This window comes from Nannobrachium achirus (genome assembly GCF_963921795.1).
Source record: "Nannobrachium achirus genome assembly, chromosome: 2".
Lineage (NCBI taxonomy): Eukaryota > Metazoa > Chordata > Actinopteri > Myctophiformes > Myctophidae > Nannobrachium > Nannobrachium achirus.
In genome coordinates, this window is record NC_137811.1 from 5,345,677 (window position 1) to 5,362,345 (window position 16,669).

At 40.7% G+C, this 16,669-nt stretch overlaps 1 protein-coding gene across 1 annotated transcript in view; it reads left to right on the plus strand.

Moving 5' to 3' along the window:
- The first annotated feature begins 519 nt into the window (after positions 1–519).
- Positions 520–16,669, plus strand: part of selenbp1 (selenium binding protein 1) — a 37,501-nt gene continuing 21,351 nt past the window's right edge. The window contains exons 1-4 of the mRNA XM_080747237.1: positions 520–583; positions 7,518–7,571; positions 8,288–8,400; positions 12,029–12,214. Of these exons, the coding sequence (XP_080603363.1) occupies positions 580–583; positions 7,518–7,571; positions 8,288–8,400; positions 12,029–12,214 (357 nt within the window). The 5' untranslated portion in view covers positions 520–579. The remainder of the gene's footprint in view (positions 584–7,517; positions 7,572–8,287; positions 8,401–12,028; positions 12,215–16,669) is intronic.

Genomic DNA, 16,669 nt, shown 5'->3' on the forward strand with positions numbered 1-16,669 from the left:
TATGGCCTTTGAAGTGAGCAGGATCTCTGGGATCCGTTCCTTTCAAAGAGCCGTTCAAAAAACTGGCTCATTCGAGTAACTGCTTACTTTGTAGATTTTTATTCTAATTACAAATAACGTAATACTATATAGACCTACATTTATTTTGGACACATATAGGTACATACCTGCCATTTGAAAATAGCCGATCTACAATGATTTTTCTACATTGATTTTACTCATTGGAAAACCTGTGAAACAGGACATTCTGCATAATGCGTACCTTCTAATATTGGTACTTTAAGTACGTTTTGATACCAATACTTTTTTACTTATAGCCTACTGTAGTACATTAACATTCCAAACTTCTACTTGATTGTAGTATTGATATTTTTAAAGAAAGTGAGTAGGCCTACTTGTCTTTTCCCACCACTGTTCATTAGAAAGGAACGGCTCCCTGTGAACCGAATCCTATCGTTCATTTCAAAGAGCCGTTCAAAAGACTCGATTCGTTCGCGAGCGTCCCACCTCTAACGTTCAGCTCCCTTTGCTTTTCAACAGCAGCAGCAGAAGCAGCAGCAGCACTAACTGACCTGCACCATGGGTAAGAACACTGATCTATGCATTCTAATACACTGTGTTTCCATACCATATGTTCACTCATCAGGTGGACTTACTAAACATCTCCTAGGGAAGTCATGGACGTTGGTTGGTGAACTTGCAATGGTCTGAGTCGCTGTCTTTGATTGTAGTGCAGGCTATACTGAACGTTTTTTTTGTCCCCCCAGCAACTTCTTCTGTAATGTCATGAAAACGGATAATAAGCACTATTAAGCAGGGCCATTTTAATATAGTTTTTTTATGATTACGCTGCAGCTGCAGACTGTTGATCATTACAAGAGAGAGGGAGAAAACAAGAAACGTTTTCAACCCGGGTTTTCTAGCCTTGAAGATCAGTTTTATGATAAGAGGACAACATACAGTTATGTGTGTGACACAGTAGTAACGCTTTGAATAATATTCATATTCTATTGGCCTTTTCCCTGCATGACATTGAGCTGACATTTGTGAAACGTTTCAAAGCTTTGCAAAAAAATTAACCTAAAGTTGCATGTCTATTTTCGGGCGACACCGCCGTTCGGCGAAGTAGTGTGAGGCTGTATTTGATTGACAGCTCATGCATAGCTGGCTGCTGCTCTACTGCTATTAAAGCACGTGTGATTAGTTAGGAGGACCTCTTCATCATCTGGCTGAACCCCTGCATCAGAGATATTCTATCTAGGTGTTTTATTTTCGTAGATTGTAATCACATATTTCTCTACTGCTGTTTGTATTAACAGAATCAGGTACGTGCAGAGAATGTTAGAGAGGCAGGGTCTGGAATTTCTAAAAGGGACTTTTGGTGAAACTATCGAAAATAGAAGACCTCCAAGCTCACAACGCCCCACTGAGCACTAGACCCGATCTAGACGTCTGGTTTATGGTTAGACCTCATTTCAACGGTCTAGAATCGCTGCGACACGTTGTGAGCTTGGAGGTCGGCTATTTTCAGTACTTTATAGTGTAGACACATGTACCTACTGTAGGCTACTACACTAAAATGTGTTCCCGGCCCGAATGGGTTAAAGTCACTTCCCCAAGTTCCCCTGCTTCCCTGCTACCTCAAGCACTCTCTGACTCTCCTACAGGAAAGGTTGGGTTGAAAAGTCTGTCTGCTGCCAAGCGTTTATGTAACTATAGTCCCCTGACACACTGTGTGTGTGTGTGTGTGTGTGTGTGTGTGTGTGTGTGTGTGTGTGTGTGTGTTATCTTGTTCTCCTGTGTGTTATCTTGTTCTCCTCACATGCTCTAGTCCTGTGAGAAGTTTAGCAGTAACTTAATCCCCATGTCCAAATCATTGTTCAACCTGAACAAAAACCTGCATTATGTTCAAGTTCAGGTTCTTCTCGCTATCTCTGTGAAAGAGACTCTCTCTCTCTCCCTCGCTCTCTTTTATGAGAGAGAGAGAGAGAGAGAGAGAGAGAGAGAGAGAGAGAGAGAGAGAGAGAGAGAGATGACAGTTTAACAGGCACATCTTATTAAACACAAGTTATACCTATAGTCTTAACTTAAGTTCATATTGACGAAAGATTCTCTCTCTCTCTCCCTCGCTCTCTTTTATATGAGAGAGAGAGAGAGAGAGAGAGAGAGAGAGAGAGAGAGAGAGAGAGAGAGAGAGAGAGAGAGAGATGACAGTTTAACAGGCACATCTTATTAAACACAAGTTATACCTATAGTCTTAACTTAAGTTCATATTGACGAAAGATTCTCTCTCTCTCTCCCTCGCTCTCTTTTATATGAGAGAGAGAGAGAGAGAGAGAGAGAGAGAGAGAGAGAGAGAGAGAGAGAGAGAGAGAGAGAGAGAGAGAGAGAGAGACAGTTTAACCCTTAAGTGCTGTTCGGGTCATTTTGACCCGTTTTACATTTTCATTTGGAAAAAAAAGGTAGAAGTTAAAAATGTTTCCACCTGAAACTCACTGGCCTTAAAGATTCTTCTGAGATGAACATGTAAAAAAAATATTTTTGCACTACACCCATGCTACACCCCCCTCATATTTTTTGAACCTTAAGTGCTGTTCGGGTCATTTTGACCCGGAAGCACAGAAATACACAGTATTATGCCAAAACACAGACACACAGTCACCCCCACTTCTAACACCCCCCTTCCGAAGCCCCATTCCGAACCCTCCCCCCTTCCTATAAGCATGAGCAATATTGCCCAGTATTAACTGAAGTAGTTTTTTTTACATGGATTTCAGCTAAATCAGTAAAAACGCCTAGCTCTTTCAGTGTTTAATGTGATAGAGCAAAGCAGAAATGCAAACATTTACCAAATATATCATATGAATTGTTTGGTATTGAGTCAAAGTCAATGTATCATGATGATTTGTTAAGTTAAAATTTATATTAGTGTTGTTTTTTTTAAACCAAATATCCACCGGGTCAAAATGACCCGAACAGAACGAAGGTGTAGTGAATCTGAACAGAACTTAAGGGTTAACAGGCACATATTATTAAACACAAGTTATACCTATAGTCTTAACTTAAGTTCATATTGACTGAAAAAAAAATTGTTTAATCACATGGTTTCCTGTGGTTAATCATGATTAATGGCAAATTAATCACAATTTCTGTATATCTGTTCAAAATGTAGAGGGATATTTTGCAAGTGTGTTATAATTAATATGGGAGTAGGTTTTCTCCACCTATGGTCTGTCTGTCTGTCTGTCTGTCTGTCTGTCTGTCTGTCTGTCTGTCTGACTGACAGCTGTTGTGATGTTTCATGTTCAAATGCGTGTGCAATCTTGTTGATTTTCATTTCATTTGGCCTTTTTTACATTACATTTTCATAACAGTTCCCTATATGCCTTCATTGGTACAGTACGTAACTTATCATACAGTACATGCCAATCTTTTTTGCGGCGTCTCCTCTCTCCCTCTCTCTCCCTCTCTCTCTCTCCCTAATTGCCATGTTTATTTAGAATATCATCTTATCTGTTTCCTAGACGTGGTTATCACAAATTAAATGTTCATTAAATTAAACCTAGGAATATCCAAATAGCAGCCCATTGTTGCTGTGGAGGGACAGATGTATATATCGTCACTGTCGGGCAGAAACCGCGTATCTCCAAGTTTCAAATTTGTATGTTTTTTCACCAAGTAAAGCCCTGCTTCATCATACAAGGCCGTCGCACAAAAGTAGTGAAAACAGCCGATCTACAAGCACACAACGCCTCGCGGTGCGAGGCCTTGTGTGCTTGTAGATCTGCTATTTTCACTAGTTTAGTTCATTTTTAAAATGATAAATATAAAACGAACAGTCTTGGACATACAAGGTTTCCACCCGACAACGACGATATCCATCATGTCTGTAACCTTTTGTCTTACAATCATTAATGTCCCTCCCTGGTCTACCAACTGTGCCACAGGTCACTGTGACTCAGGCTGACCACCCAGAGGAAAATGACACGATAATAGACCATTCACAGTCCACCGCCTGTATGTATTTCAAACTAGCCAAAGTGTAAAATTGGGATTGGTTAATGCAGGGGTCTTCAACGTTTTCAGGCCAAGGACCCCTTAGTTGAGAGAGAGATGAAGCAGGGACCCCACAACCTTTTCATAGATTCCATATAGTTTCATCGTTTGACAGCACAATCATCAGTGTATTTTGGATTCATGTCAATGTGTGTTTTCAGATATTTAACCACTTGAACCCTCAATACTTAATAAACTTGACCATCCACTCTGTACTTAGTCTGCTCTTTTTCCGGCCGTCGCACAAAAGTAGTGAAAACAGCAGATCTACAAGCACACAACGTGTGCTTGTAGATCAGCTGTTTTCACTAGTTTAAATCATTTTTAAAATGATAAATGCAAAACAGTTTTGGACATACAAGATTTTCAACCGACAACGACCATATCCGAACTGTCACTGGAGTAGCGGGAACGTCACCGTCGTCCCCTGCAATGTTGTGGCCCTCGGCTTGGTACCCTAGACATAATTTGGCCCTTGGGGAAAACTAATCGGGGAACCCTGTTGTAGAGTTTTAGTATCTTGTCGGTTTACAGCCTGTTGTTTATCTGTTTCTCATGTGTTTCCAGTCATCATTGTACAGTTCTAGTGCGGTATGCTATGTATTCCTGTAGGAATTTTTTGCCAAAATTGATTTTTTTGCTGTTTTGGCTTCTATAGGGACCAAACTATCAGAAAATGACGGGGGTCAAATTTTCAGACCCCTCCCTCATTTCCTGGGGGCGGGTCACTTCAGTTTTGGCCCTTTTCGGCCTTGTTTTCCCAATTTCCCATAGGATTTTTTTGCCCAAATGGCTTTTTTTTGCTGTTTTGGCTTCTATAGGGACCAAACTATCAGAAAATTACGGGGGTAAAATTTTCAGACCCCTCCCTCATTTCCTTGGGGGCGGGTCACTTCAGTTTTGGTCCTATTCGGCCTTGTTTTCCCAATTTCCCAAAGGATTCTTTTGCCAAATAGATTTCTTTTGCTGTTTTGGCTTCTATAGGGACCAAACTATCAGAAAATGATGGGGGTTACATTTTCAGACCCCTCCCTCATTTCCTGGAGGAGGGTCACTTCAGTTTTGGCCCTATTCAGCTATGTTTTCCCAATTTCCCAGAGGAGTTTTCTGCAAAAAAATGATTTGTTTGCTGTTTTGGTTTCTATAGGGACCAAACTATCAGAAAATAATGGGGGTCAAATTTTCAGACCCCTCCCTCATTTCCTGGGGGCGGGTCACTTCAGTTTTGGCCCTATTCGGCTATGTTTTCCCAATCTCCCATAGAATTGTTTTGCTAAAACATATTTTATCTTTTGTTGTTTTGGCTTCTATAGGGACCAAACTATCAGAAAATGACGGGGTAGACATTTTCAGACCCCTCCCTCATTTCCTAGGGGGGGGGGGGGGGGGGGGGGGGTCACTTCAGTTTTGGCCCTATTCACCTATGTATTCCCATAGGAGTGTTTTGCTAAAATTGATTTCTTTGCCGTTTTGGCTTCTATAGGGACCAAACTATCACAAAATGACAGGGTTCCAATTTTCAGACCCCTCCCTCATATCCTGGGGGGAGTACTTTACAGTACTTTATACACAACTTCACAGTATATTCTGAGGATATTCAATAGTTTAGGTAGGAACAGTTCAAGTGAGGAGGATGGGGTAGCATTTATACTTCTGACCTGTTATTATTCTAGTCAAATACAGGATCTATTAATGATCACTGTTATCAAGTGGATGGTAAGATACAGATAAAAGAAAATATCTGTCACAGATATTTTTTAGCTGTGTCTTACCATCCACTTGAATGGAGAAAGATATTTATTTATCTGTTAATCTGGCCCAGTGAGAATGGGCCTTTATACTGTTGGCAAAGTCTCATGCACTTGCAGAGACTGACTGTCCCTTGCAACCTGCTTTGCACCCACATCACATGTGATGAGCTCAAGTATTGCCTTTGGAGCAGGGAGGGCAAGACAGAAGACACCTGACTGGAACATACCCTCCACTCTCTGAATTCCACCAATTCTCTTCAATTGGTGGAAGCTCAGGGCTCAGGGCAATTGGACATCGGTGTCAGCAGCCTCTTCGATGTGTGCACCTCCTCAAAATCATGTCCCTTAATGAAGGTATCATATATGACAACGAGCTTGAAAGAACTGTCCCTTGAGAAATACTCAAGCAGTCCCTGGCCTAACACATTTCAACTTCTCCTTGGTTGATCACACAGTCAGGAGTTCCTTGATGGACATAGTGAGCTTCATCTCTGGATGAAGACTTTGTGTTTTTCGACTGATCCATATACCTAATATTACCTATCAAAGACAACTTGACCCTCAACATAGCCAGCCATCATCGTTATGATGCGTTTGTTGAATGCATCCTGAAGATCTGACAGCTTTTTGTCTTTTTCATGTTCTGAAGCAAACCCATGGCATCAACAATAAGAACTTTGATAGAATAATCGTCCTCCGTCAGATCATGCTATGGGACACATGGAAGATCTTCCTACAGGGGCTCTGCCCTGGCATCTTCCATTGAATGCAAAATGTGAACCCCCTCATTTTCTGACAGTTTGGTCCCTAAAGAAGCCAAAACAGAAAAGAAGAAAAAAAAAATCTATGGGAATATAGAGCCGAATAGGGCCAAAACTGAAACCCCCCTCCCCGCCTCAGGAAATGGGGGAGGGGTATGAAAATTTGAACCCTGTCATTTTCTGATAGTTTGGTCCCCATAGAAGCCTAAACAGCAAACAAAACAATTTTAGCAAAAAAAAAATCCTATTGGAAATTGGAATGCATAGCTGAATAGGGCCAAAACTGTGACCCGCCCCCAGGAATTGAGGGCGGGGTCTGAAAATTTCAACCCCGTTATTTTCTGATAGTTTGTTCCCTATGGAAGCCAAAACAGCAAACAAAACAATTTTTGCAAAAAATTCCTATGGGAAATTGGGAATGCATAGCTGAATAGGGCCAAAACTGAAGTGATCCGGCCCCAGGAAATGAGGGAGGGGTCTGAAAATGTGACCCCCTTAATTTTCTGATAGTTTGGTCCCTATAGAAGCCAAAACAGCAAACAAATCAATTTTAGCAAAAAATATTATGGGAAATTGGGAATACATAGCCGAATAGGGCCAAAACTGAAGTGACCCGCCCCCATGAAATGAGGGAGGGGTCGGAAAATTTGACCCCCGTCATTTTCTGATAGTTTGGACCCTATAGAACCAAAATCTGCAGAAAAATCCATTTTGGCACAAAAATCCTACAGGAGCTGTATTTTGGACATAGCATACCACACTATTCAGTGTGGTGTTGGTTTACAGCCTGTTGTTTATCTGTTTCTCATTTGTTTTCAGTCATCATTGTAGAGTTCAGTGTGGTGTTGGTTTACAGCCTGTTGTTTATCTGTTTCTCATTTGTTTTCAGTCATCATTGTAGAGTTCAGTGTGGTGTTGGTTTACAGCCTGTCTGTCTGTGTCTCCACAGCGAGTTGTTCAGGCTGTGGACCAGGGTACAAGACCCCTCTGGACGCCATGAAGGGTGAGAGACTGTCTGATCTCATGTCATCGGTGTGGGGGGAAAGTACCGTAATTGCCGGACTATAAGCCGCAGCTTTTTTCCCATATTTTGAACCCTGCGGCTTATACAACGGTGCGGCTTATATAGAGATTTTTACAGCTAACGGCCAGTTAGTTAGTTTTACAATGGTCTTTAACAAGGATTTCTATATAGATTTGCACAGCTAACGGCAACCAGGGGCGCTCTAGCGGGAAGCAGGAAGGACACCTGCGGCTTATAGTCAGGTGCGGCTTATATATGTAAACATTTGTTTTTTGTTCTAAATTTAGCTGGTGCGGCTTATAATAGTCCAACAATTACGGTACACTTTTTAAAATAAAAATAAATGTATCAATACTACTATGTGGAAATGTAAAAGTCCGGAATTCAAAATGTACTTGAGTACTAATTATGCAGAATGTCCCCATTTCACTCATTTTCAAATGTATGAACATCTTTTGAAAATAGCCGATCTACAAGCTCACAATGTGTCGCGACACAATGTGTTGCGACACATTGTGATCTGACACATTGTGAGCTTGTAGATCAGCTATTTTCGAATGGCCGATGTATACTAGGCCTCCCCGTTTTCACTGGAATATCTTGGCCGAAAATAGCAGATCTACAAGCTGCACCCCAGAATAGGGATGCTATACTAGGGTTCATGTGGTTAAAATATGGACCCTTTGGTCTTGCAGGTCCTCGTGAGGAGATCGTCTACCTGCCGTGTATTTACCGCAACACGGACATCCAGAAACCTGACTACCTGGCTACTGTGGATGTGGACCCCAAGTCTCCTACCTTCTGTCAGGTACTGCTACAATTCACCCTTTGTTAGCCTTCATGGTTGGTCCCTGACTGACCAACCAGCACGCTCTATCTTCCTTGACACACACACACACACACACACACACACACACACACACACACACACACACACACACACACACACACACCGTACATTCACACAGATGGCAAAATGGCACCAAAATAAACCATGCCAACCTGCTCATCAGGAGCAGTTGGGGTTCAGTGTCTTGCTCAAGGACGGTGAACCAGGGGTAGTCGGGGGTCGAACCGGGACCCCTCTGATTCCCCTCCTGGCCTCTGATGTCAGGCTAAACGGTACGTTTTTAGTTAAAGTTTTAAATACACTAAAATGGTCATATCACACCCAGCACAACTGACCCAGAGCTGGGTTAATGTAACAGAGACCTGAACTCATGCCAGGAAGGGATCCCATTCCCACTGGGGGTCCTGAGAGTCAGCCGCAGGATATTGACCATATAGGGGAGAAGGAAAGTTATGACACAATGTTGCACAATTGGACATCTGCAACACATTCTCTGTCTTGGGCTACATAGAGCATCACAGTGGAAGTGGTTTACTGGTCCCACTAAAAAATCTCCCATTCATTTTCCCCACAGACTTTTACAAAGATATTTATAATTCTGTTAAGCCTAGAACCAAGCCATCCAGGATTGCAGTGAATCATGACCATGAAACCTTTGATCCTATATAAAAACATATTTTCATATTTAATTAAATACCCTTTGTTTTTAGCGATTTTCAAAATGTTCTTTTCATAGAAACAAATAAAAGGTTTTATGGTCATGATTCACTGCAATCCTGGATGGCTTGGTTCTAGGCTTAACCTAATTATTATAAAAAAATATTTTATTAAGTCTATGGGATATTTTTTAGAGGCACCAGTAAACCACACCCACTGCAATGCTCTATAGGGCTGCAGAGAAGATCAACACAGTAGACGGGAGACATAATGTAAATGTTCTCAGTCCTCACCACTGATTTCACTCATTTAGCAGTGATCTATGGAAGCATGTTGGGCTATTCTTTCGGTTATTATTCTAAGATTAGAGCTGATAGAGCATTAGGCCTAGAATTATTGAATGCTTTGACCTGTGACAAATAGCAGATATACAAGCTCACAGCGCAGCACCGAGTGCCGCGCTGCGAGCTTGTAGATCTGCTATTTTTGAAAAAGTCGTGAAAATGTGTGCAAATCTTTGACTATATGTATTTTCAAAGTGAACATTTGTAACTCAAATTTTGCTACTCGGGGGTCCCTGGAACTAAATATTTTGAGATGGGGTCCGTGGCCAAATACATATAATTTTGGGGGTCCTTCACATGAAAAGGTTTGAGAACCACTGACATAGTAGTCTCTCAAGAACAGACTGAGCTCCAGTTAAGTGAAAAACACCTTTTCTTTGACGATGGCTGGCCAGATTGCTGACATAGAAACATAGGTTTTTCAAAAAGTCTTAGAAGGATTCAAAAGACACTTATAGAATCGGGTCAAAATTCAAATTTTCAAGATTTTTCTAAAATAGCAGATCTACAAGCTCGCAGGTGAGCTTGTAGATCTGCTATTTTTCAATAGTTAAAGCATAAAATAATGATACACAATAATGTGTACCCGTTCTGAATTTAAAGTGGTCAAACTAGCAATAAAATTATGTTCCATCCAAAGCATCTTCCTTAAAGAGGTGGTGCCATAGTTTTGTACTTTTTCTGGTTTTCATGTGTCTAGGAGGTTGACAGTACTTCATTAGACCCCTGGTGTGGTTCGTATGAGCAATTATGCATTCTCTTTTTATTTGGGTTTTTAGCTGGAGGATGCCACCTGCGGGGTCAGACGTGCCGTTCCAAAAACACCCATACTTATGACATCATAGAATCAACCCCTCCCCTATTTACCATTCACCCAACACATGTGGGTGAGGCTAACTTCAGCTGGGTCACCACCCACCATGACAACCACGCATACCAATGAACTGGTGGGTGTGGCCACATAAAAACATCATTTTAACTCTATCTGTACACTTTTTTGGAAAGATTCTTCCTCCTAGTGTAATCATAATAGTAGATAATCATGTTTTATAGAGGGGAAAATCATGGCACCCCATCTTTAAAAATGTTAAATCTTAATAGTCTCTCATATTTGGTGTAAAAATAAAGTTTAGAGTCTCAATCTGTGATTTATTCAGCTGGTTTACAGCTGGAACAATATTACCAAAAAATATGTTTCCATAATTAGTGTTCATTGTTTAGGAATCAGCACTAGTGTGGGGGTTTCCTTTTCACACTGTTTCAAAAAAGGTTCAAGGTTCAAGGTTGTACACATCTAAACTTAGATAAAATAATAAGTAATAATGACGTAGGAAATAAAGAGTGCAATTGTGCAAAAGAGCAAAGAGAAAAAAATCATCCTCAGCTGTACATGTGCATAAAGTTTGGTATAATTGTATAGACCAATGGCATTATCTTCCACTTCCTGTAGTAGCTACTGTACTTTAACTTTTTGTAAACAACTTCACAGTGTGTTCTATGTGCAACAGGTTGGTATAATTAAAAACTTCACAGTATATTATATGTTTATGTACAGTAGGTGCACATTAAGGACTTGGTTATTTAGCCAGTAGCTATGCCCCTCCCCTAAAAGCTTTTGTCCAATGCTAGCTTAGCAACCGGCAATTATTTGACATGATCGCAAATATTTTGATAATCGTTAACATGTTGAAAAATGTTCATATACTGTATGTTCTAACGTTTAAAAAATAATGAATTTCCACTATCAGTGTTCTTTTTTTTAAGTGTAAAGTTGTCAAATATGTCAATCATTTCTTTGTATATTTGGATTATGTGTCATATCTGCCATGTGCAACTTAGCAAGCCTACAAGCCAAACAGAAATGTGATTGTCAACGACAAAAACACAATTAAATCGTTAATTGCAATTATTTGAGTAACAATTAATCGTCATGTAAAATGTCATAATCGTGACAGCAATAATTAGCATTACTCGGAACAAGCAACTGATGGAGTTCCCACGGTCATGAAATTCCTGGAAATATTTTGAAATTAGAAAAATATTTTTCCAGTACTGGAAAAGTTTTGGAATTTATCAAGGGTCCTGGAAGGTCCTGGAAGAAATAGCTATGCATTGTCTTTGGTTATTGATTTTGTTAATACCTCTGAAATGACAAATAAAACATGGGCCAAATTGTCAAATATTAGAGGCAGAAATTGTGAAAATTGCGAGGCGTTGTGAGCATGTAGATAGGCTATTTTCACAATAGAACCGTGTTATACAAAATTCCTCAACTCTTAGTGCTCGTCAGGGTGCCGGGTCCCCAGTTAAAACATGATTATTTTGGGGGTTAGGTCACGGCCAGAAAAGGTTGAGAACCACTCGCATACACTACCTGTCTTTGGGCATTGCGCATAGGAGTAAGCGCACCTGTTATTGAGCTGAATTATTGTTATATAGTCCTGGAAATTGGGTTAAATATTCTGGAAAAGTTTGGGAAATGAATTGGTAAAAATGTGTGGGAACCCTGTAATAAGCATTACTCAGAACAAGCAACTGATGGAGTGATATTCAGGTGCAAATGTTTTGACCTTTGCCCCCTGCAGGTGATCCACAGGCTGCCCATGCCCAACCTGCGTGACGAGCTGCACCACTCCGGCTGGAACGCCTGCAGCAGTTGCTATGACGACAACAGCAAGCGCCGCAACCGCCTCATCCTGCCGTCGCTCATCTCCTCACGCGTCTACGTGGTCGACGTGGGCACCGACCCCCGCGCACCCCGCATGCACAAGGTGAGTGGCACCGACCCCCGCATGCACAAAGTGAGTGGAGAGAGACCCCCGCGCACCCCGCATGCATAAGGTGAGTGGAGTGAGACCCCCGCATGCACAAGGTGAAAGCTCAACACATTGTCTAGCGCAGTGGTTCTCAACCTTTTCAGGTCGCGACCCCCAAAATAATCATATTTGAACCCTTCACAAGCACTTGGAAGTGTAGGAGTTGGCATTACATTTAGTTTGACTCGATCTAATCCATTGTGAAATTGCCGATCTACATGCTCACAACGCCTCGCAATGTGAGGCGTTGAAAGCATGTAGATTGGCTATTTTCACAATTTCAGACACTAATGTTTGACAATTTGACCAATATCTTGGACCAGAGGTAGGCTACTAAAAACGTCTTAAAGTCCTTAAATTGTCACTGGCAGATACCATGTATTACACTTATACTGTATGTTGGTCTGTTTACTCAACTGTTGAGTGAGAAAACAATGTTAACATTTAGCTAACATGGGGACCCCCCAAATTCATTTGGGGACCCCTCTTGGGGTCGCGACCCACAGGTTGAGAACCATTGGTCTAGCGCAGTGGCTCTGAAGCTTTTCAGGCCATCGACCCCCAAAATAATCATATTTAACTGAGGACCCACCCCACCCTGACGAGCACTAAGAGTTAAGGCATTACATCTTGTATAACACGGTTCTATTGTGAGCATGTAGAATGTAGATCTGCTATTTTCACTAGTTTGGGTCCCAGGCAAACGTCTAATCTCTCGCCCTGAAAAGTTCTGGTTCTCAAACCGTCTTTACTGGACACTTTCAACCTGGCGACATACTGTATCTATCTCTCAAATACCTGGAACGCGCCCGAGTCGTGTTCGATTTTAACCACTTTAACCATTATTGTATGCTTTAACCTTAGAAAAATAGCAGATATACAAGCTCACAGCGCGGCACCGAGTGCCGCGCTGCGAGCTTGTAGATCTGCTATTTTTGAAAAATCGTGAAAATGAGTGCAAGTCTTTGAATATCTTTGATCCGATCTTTGACCCGACTTCCAAATCCTTCTTCTAAATCATGCTGTTCTCAAACTTTTTCATGTCAAGGACCCCCAAAATTACCTGTATTTGGCCATGGACCCCAATCTCAAAATATGTTGTTCCAGGGACCACCCAGAAGCAAATATTTGAGTTACAAATGTTAGCTTTTAAGTAGATATATTCAAAGACTTGCAAAAAAAATCATGATTTTTCAAAAATAGCAGATCTACAAGCTCGCAGCGCGGCACTCGGTGCCGCGCTGTGAGCTTGTATATCTGCTATTCTTCAGTAGTTAAAGCAGTCAATAATCCTAGGCCTAAATGGGCTATTTTGAGTATGATACTAAATGGTCAGTAAAGGTTGTTCTTCTCAAAGGTGGTGTAACCGCAAGGTGTGAGCTTTTACATCAGATATGTTTTTGTATTTTAGATTTTTTTTTTTATATTCTTTTTATTAGGGGCACAAGTATACATAACAAAAACACTGACAAAAATGAAACAAAACAAACAAAAACATAACAGTAGTATTGCAACAACAACATCATAAGCAAATGCATGACTCCTATCTTAGTCCTTGTCAAACAGTGGACCCATCAACCATGTTTCTCAAAAGTCAGTGTCTCCAATGGTAATAGTTGAGCTAATTGTTCTTGGAACATCCCAACGGTGGGTGACAGTTCAGAGAATACATTTTTTAGCAAAGTATGTTATGGTAATTAATAGTCTATATTTTTTATGTCCTCTGACAAGTCATTCAATAATTAGATTTTCTTTTAAAGGTTTTTTGGCAGTTTGTGACATTTTCTTTTTTAGCTTCTGCCTATAATGCCTATGTTGAAAGTGGTCATATTACTGTATGTTTTCAGCTCAGTTCCCCATTCACCAGCACAAAACATTACTCCTAATATCAAACAAATGTTTGGTGTTTCTGTCGACTCTCGCTACCTTCTTTTTTAAATTAGTATTATTCTTTCTTTAACCGTTATGGACCGGGACACATTTTCTTCCCTAATCTGGGGGAACCTACGCTTAAAAACATTCGCTCTACAAGCTTACAACACATCTCAACGCGATGTGTTGTGAGCTTGTAGATCGGCATTTTTAACCCATTTAGGCCTGAACACATTATGACGCAATATTTTATGCTTTAAATATAAAAAAATAGCAGATATACAAGCTCACATAGAATTTTGACCCTAGTGTCTTTTGAATCCTTCTAAAGTTTTTTTGAAAAACCTATGTTTCTATGTCAGCAATCTGGCCAGCCATCGTCAAAGAAAAGGTCCTTTTCACTTAACTGGAGCTCAGTTAGTCTGTTCTTGAGACACTACTATGTCAGTGGTTCTCAAACCTTTTCATGTGAAGGACCCCCAAAATGATATGTATTTGGCCACGGACCCCCATTCAACATATTTAGTTCCAGGGACCCCCCAGAAGCAAAATTTGAGTTACAAACGTTCGCTTTGAAAATACATATTCAAAGATTTGCAAAAAAAAAAATCTATTTTTTTTCAAAAATAGCAGATCTACAAGCTCGCAGCGCGGCACGAGCTTGTATAGTGTGTGCCAGCGGCTACGTCATTGTAGTCCTTATCGGCCATTTCTTGGGTCAAAACACAGGTGTTTCAATTGTCTGATTGCATAGAACTAATGCTATAGTCTAATCAGAACACCTGTGTAAGGCTGTGTTTACCCAAGAAATGGCCGCTCTTAGAACTACATTTGGCACACCCTATAGCTGCTATTTTTCACTGGTTAAAACATTCAACAATTCTAGGCCTGAATGGGTTTAAACGAAGATGTCTACGCTGTCTCCCTCTCAGCTGTCTTACTGTCAGCGTAGTAAATATCAAAGTCCAAGGACAGCTGAACAACAGACTGTCTGTCTTTTATAGCAAAAAGAAGGGCAACTGTCAGAAGGTCATCTGTGGTCACTGAGTGACTTTAGATAACTGCAGTGAGGTGACCGTTTCTGCACTGTCATGGTGTAGCTTACACAACCTGTGTGTGTGTGTGTGTGTGTGTGTGTGTGTGTGTGTGTGTGTGTGTGTGTGTGTGTGTGTGTGTGTGTGTGTGTGTGTGTGTGTGTGTGTGTGTGTGTGTGTGTGTGTGTGTGTGTGTGTGTGGATAGATAGATAGATAGATAGATAGATACCTTTATTATCCCAAGGGGGAAATTCAGTTGTCCAGTAGTAGCACAGCAGTATACAGTTATTTACAAAGTTACAGAGACGTAAGAAAAGATAGATAAGAGGGAAAAAAAACAAAAACAAAGACAAGAGCAGTACAGTACCAATGAAGAGAAGGTGCATCAATAGAGGGGGCGAATAATATATAAGTATATATACATAAAGTGTCTTGCAAAAGAGACCATAGCAGTCAATGCTAGTTAGTGCAAACAAGTATCTCACTGTCATTGTTAAACAAAGCAAAAATACTCAGAAACTACCAACACAACCTAATAGTGCAATGTCAAAAATCAGTGCGAAAAAAGAAGAAACTAGGAAGCGTGTCACCGCAAGACGCACATGAGCACTCTTCCTGGAAGGTCCTTAGAGGTCAAAGTCAATACAGCAATAGTTCCTTAGAGGTCAAAGTCAATACAGCAATGGTTCCGTCAGTCTAAGTTAGGAAGGGAGTGTGTGGAGTGTGTGTGTGTGTGTGTGTGTGTGTGTGTGTGTGTGTGTGTGTGTGTGTGTGTGTGTGTGTGTGTGTGTGTGTGTGTGTGTGTGTGTGTGTGTGTGTGTGTGTGTGTGTGTGTGTGTGTGAAACCTTCTATGTCTCTTTATATTACAACTTTTTGTGTTTTTTAAAAGTGTGTCATGCAAGTATTAATTAAGCACAGCTTGTGACTGAATACTAACTACATTGTATCCATTGGAACTAAGGTTATTCTTTTTCCATTTCCGGAAAAGTAAAGTTTGGGATATACAAGTTTTTCACTTCTTTAACAGATTAGAAAAGGACTTTAACAGTTCTATCGATCTATCGATCTATTGATCTGGTATATATCGTCACTATCGGGCAGAAACCTTGTATCTCCAAGTTTCAAATTAGTATGCTTTCTTCCTAAAGTAAAGCCCTGCTTCATCATACATACGTTGTGTGCTTTTAGATTTTTATAAATGATACATACAAAACCAACGGTTTTGGATATACAAGGTTTCTACCCAACAATGTGTGTATACACACACACAGCCCCTTGACACAGTTTATCATTCTGTTCTGCGTTTTCTATCTGGTGAACATTATCATCACTGCATCCTGTATGATAGAATGGGTTGGCCTTCTTTGGCCGACAGGCGAAACAAGTGTAAGTGGTTTGCAATTGATGGGACTTTACCGTTGTATCTTAAGTCGCTGCTGGATTGGAATCCTGTGACGTATAGGACACGCTCCAGTGACTGGCTCACACTTAAGCTCCCCAAA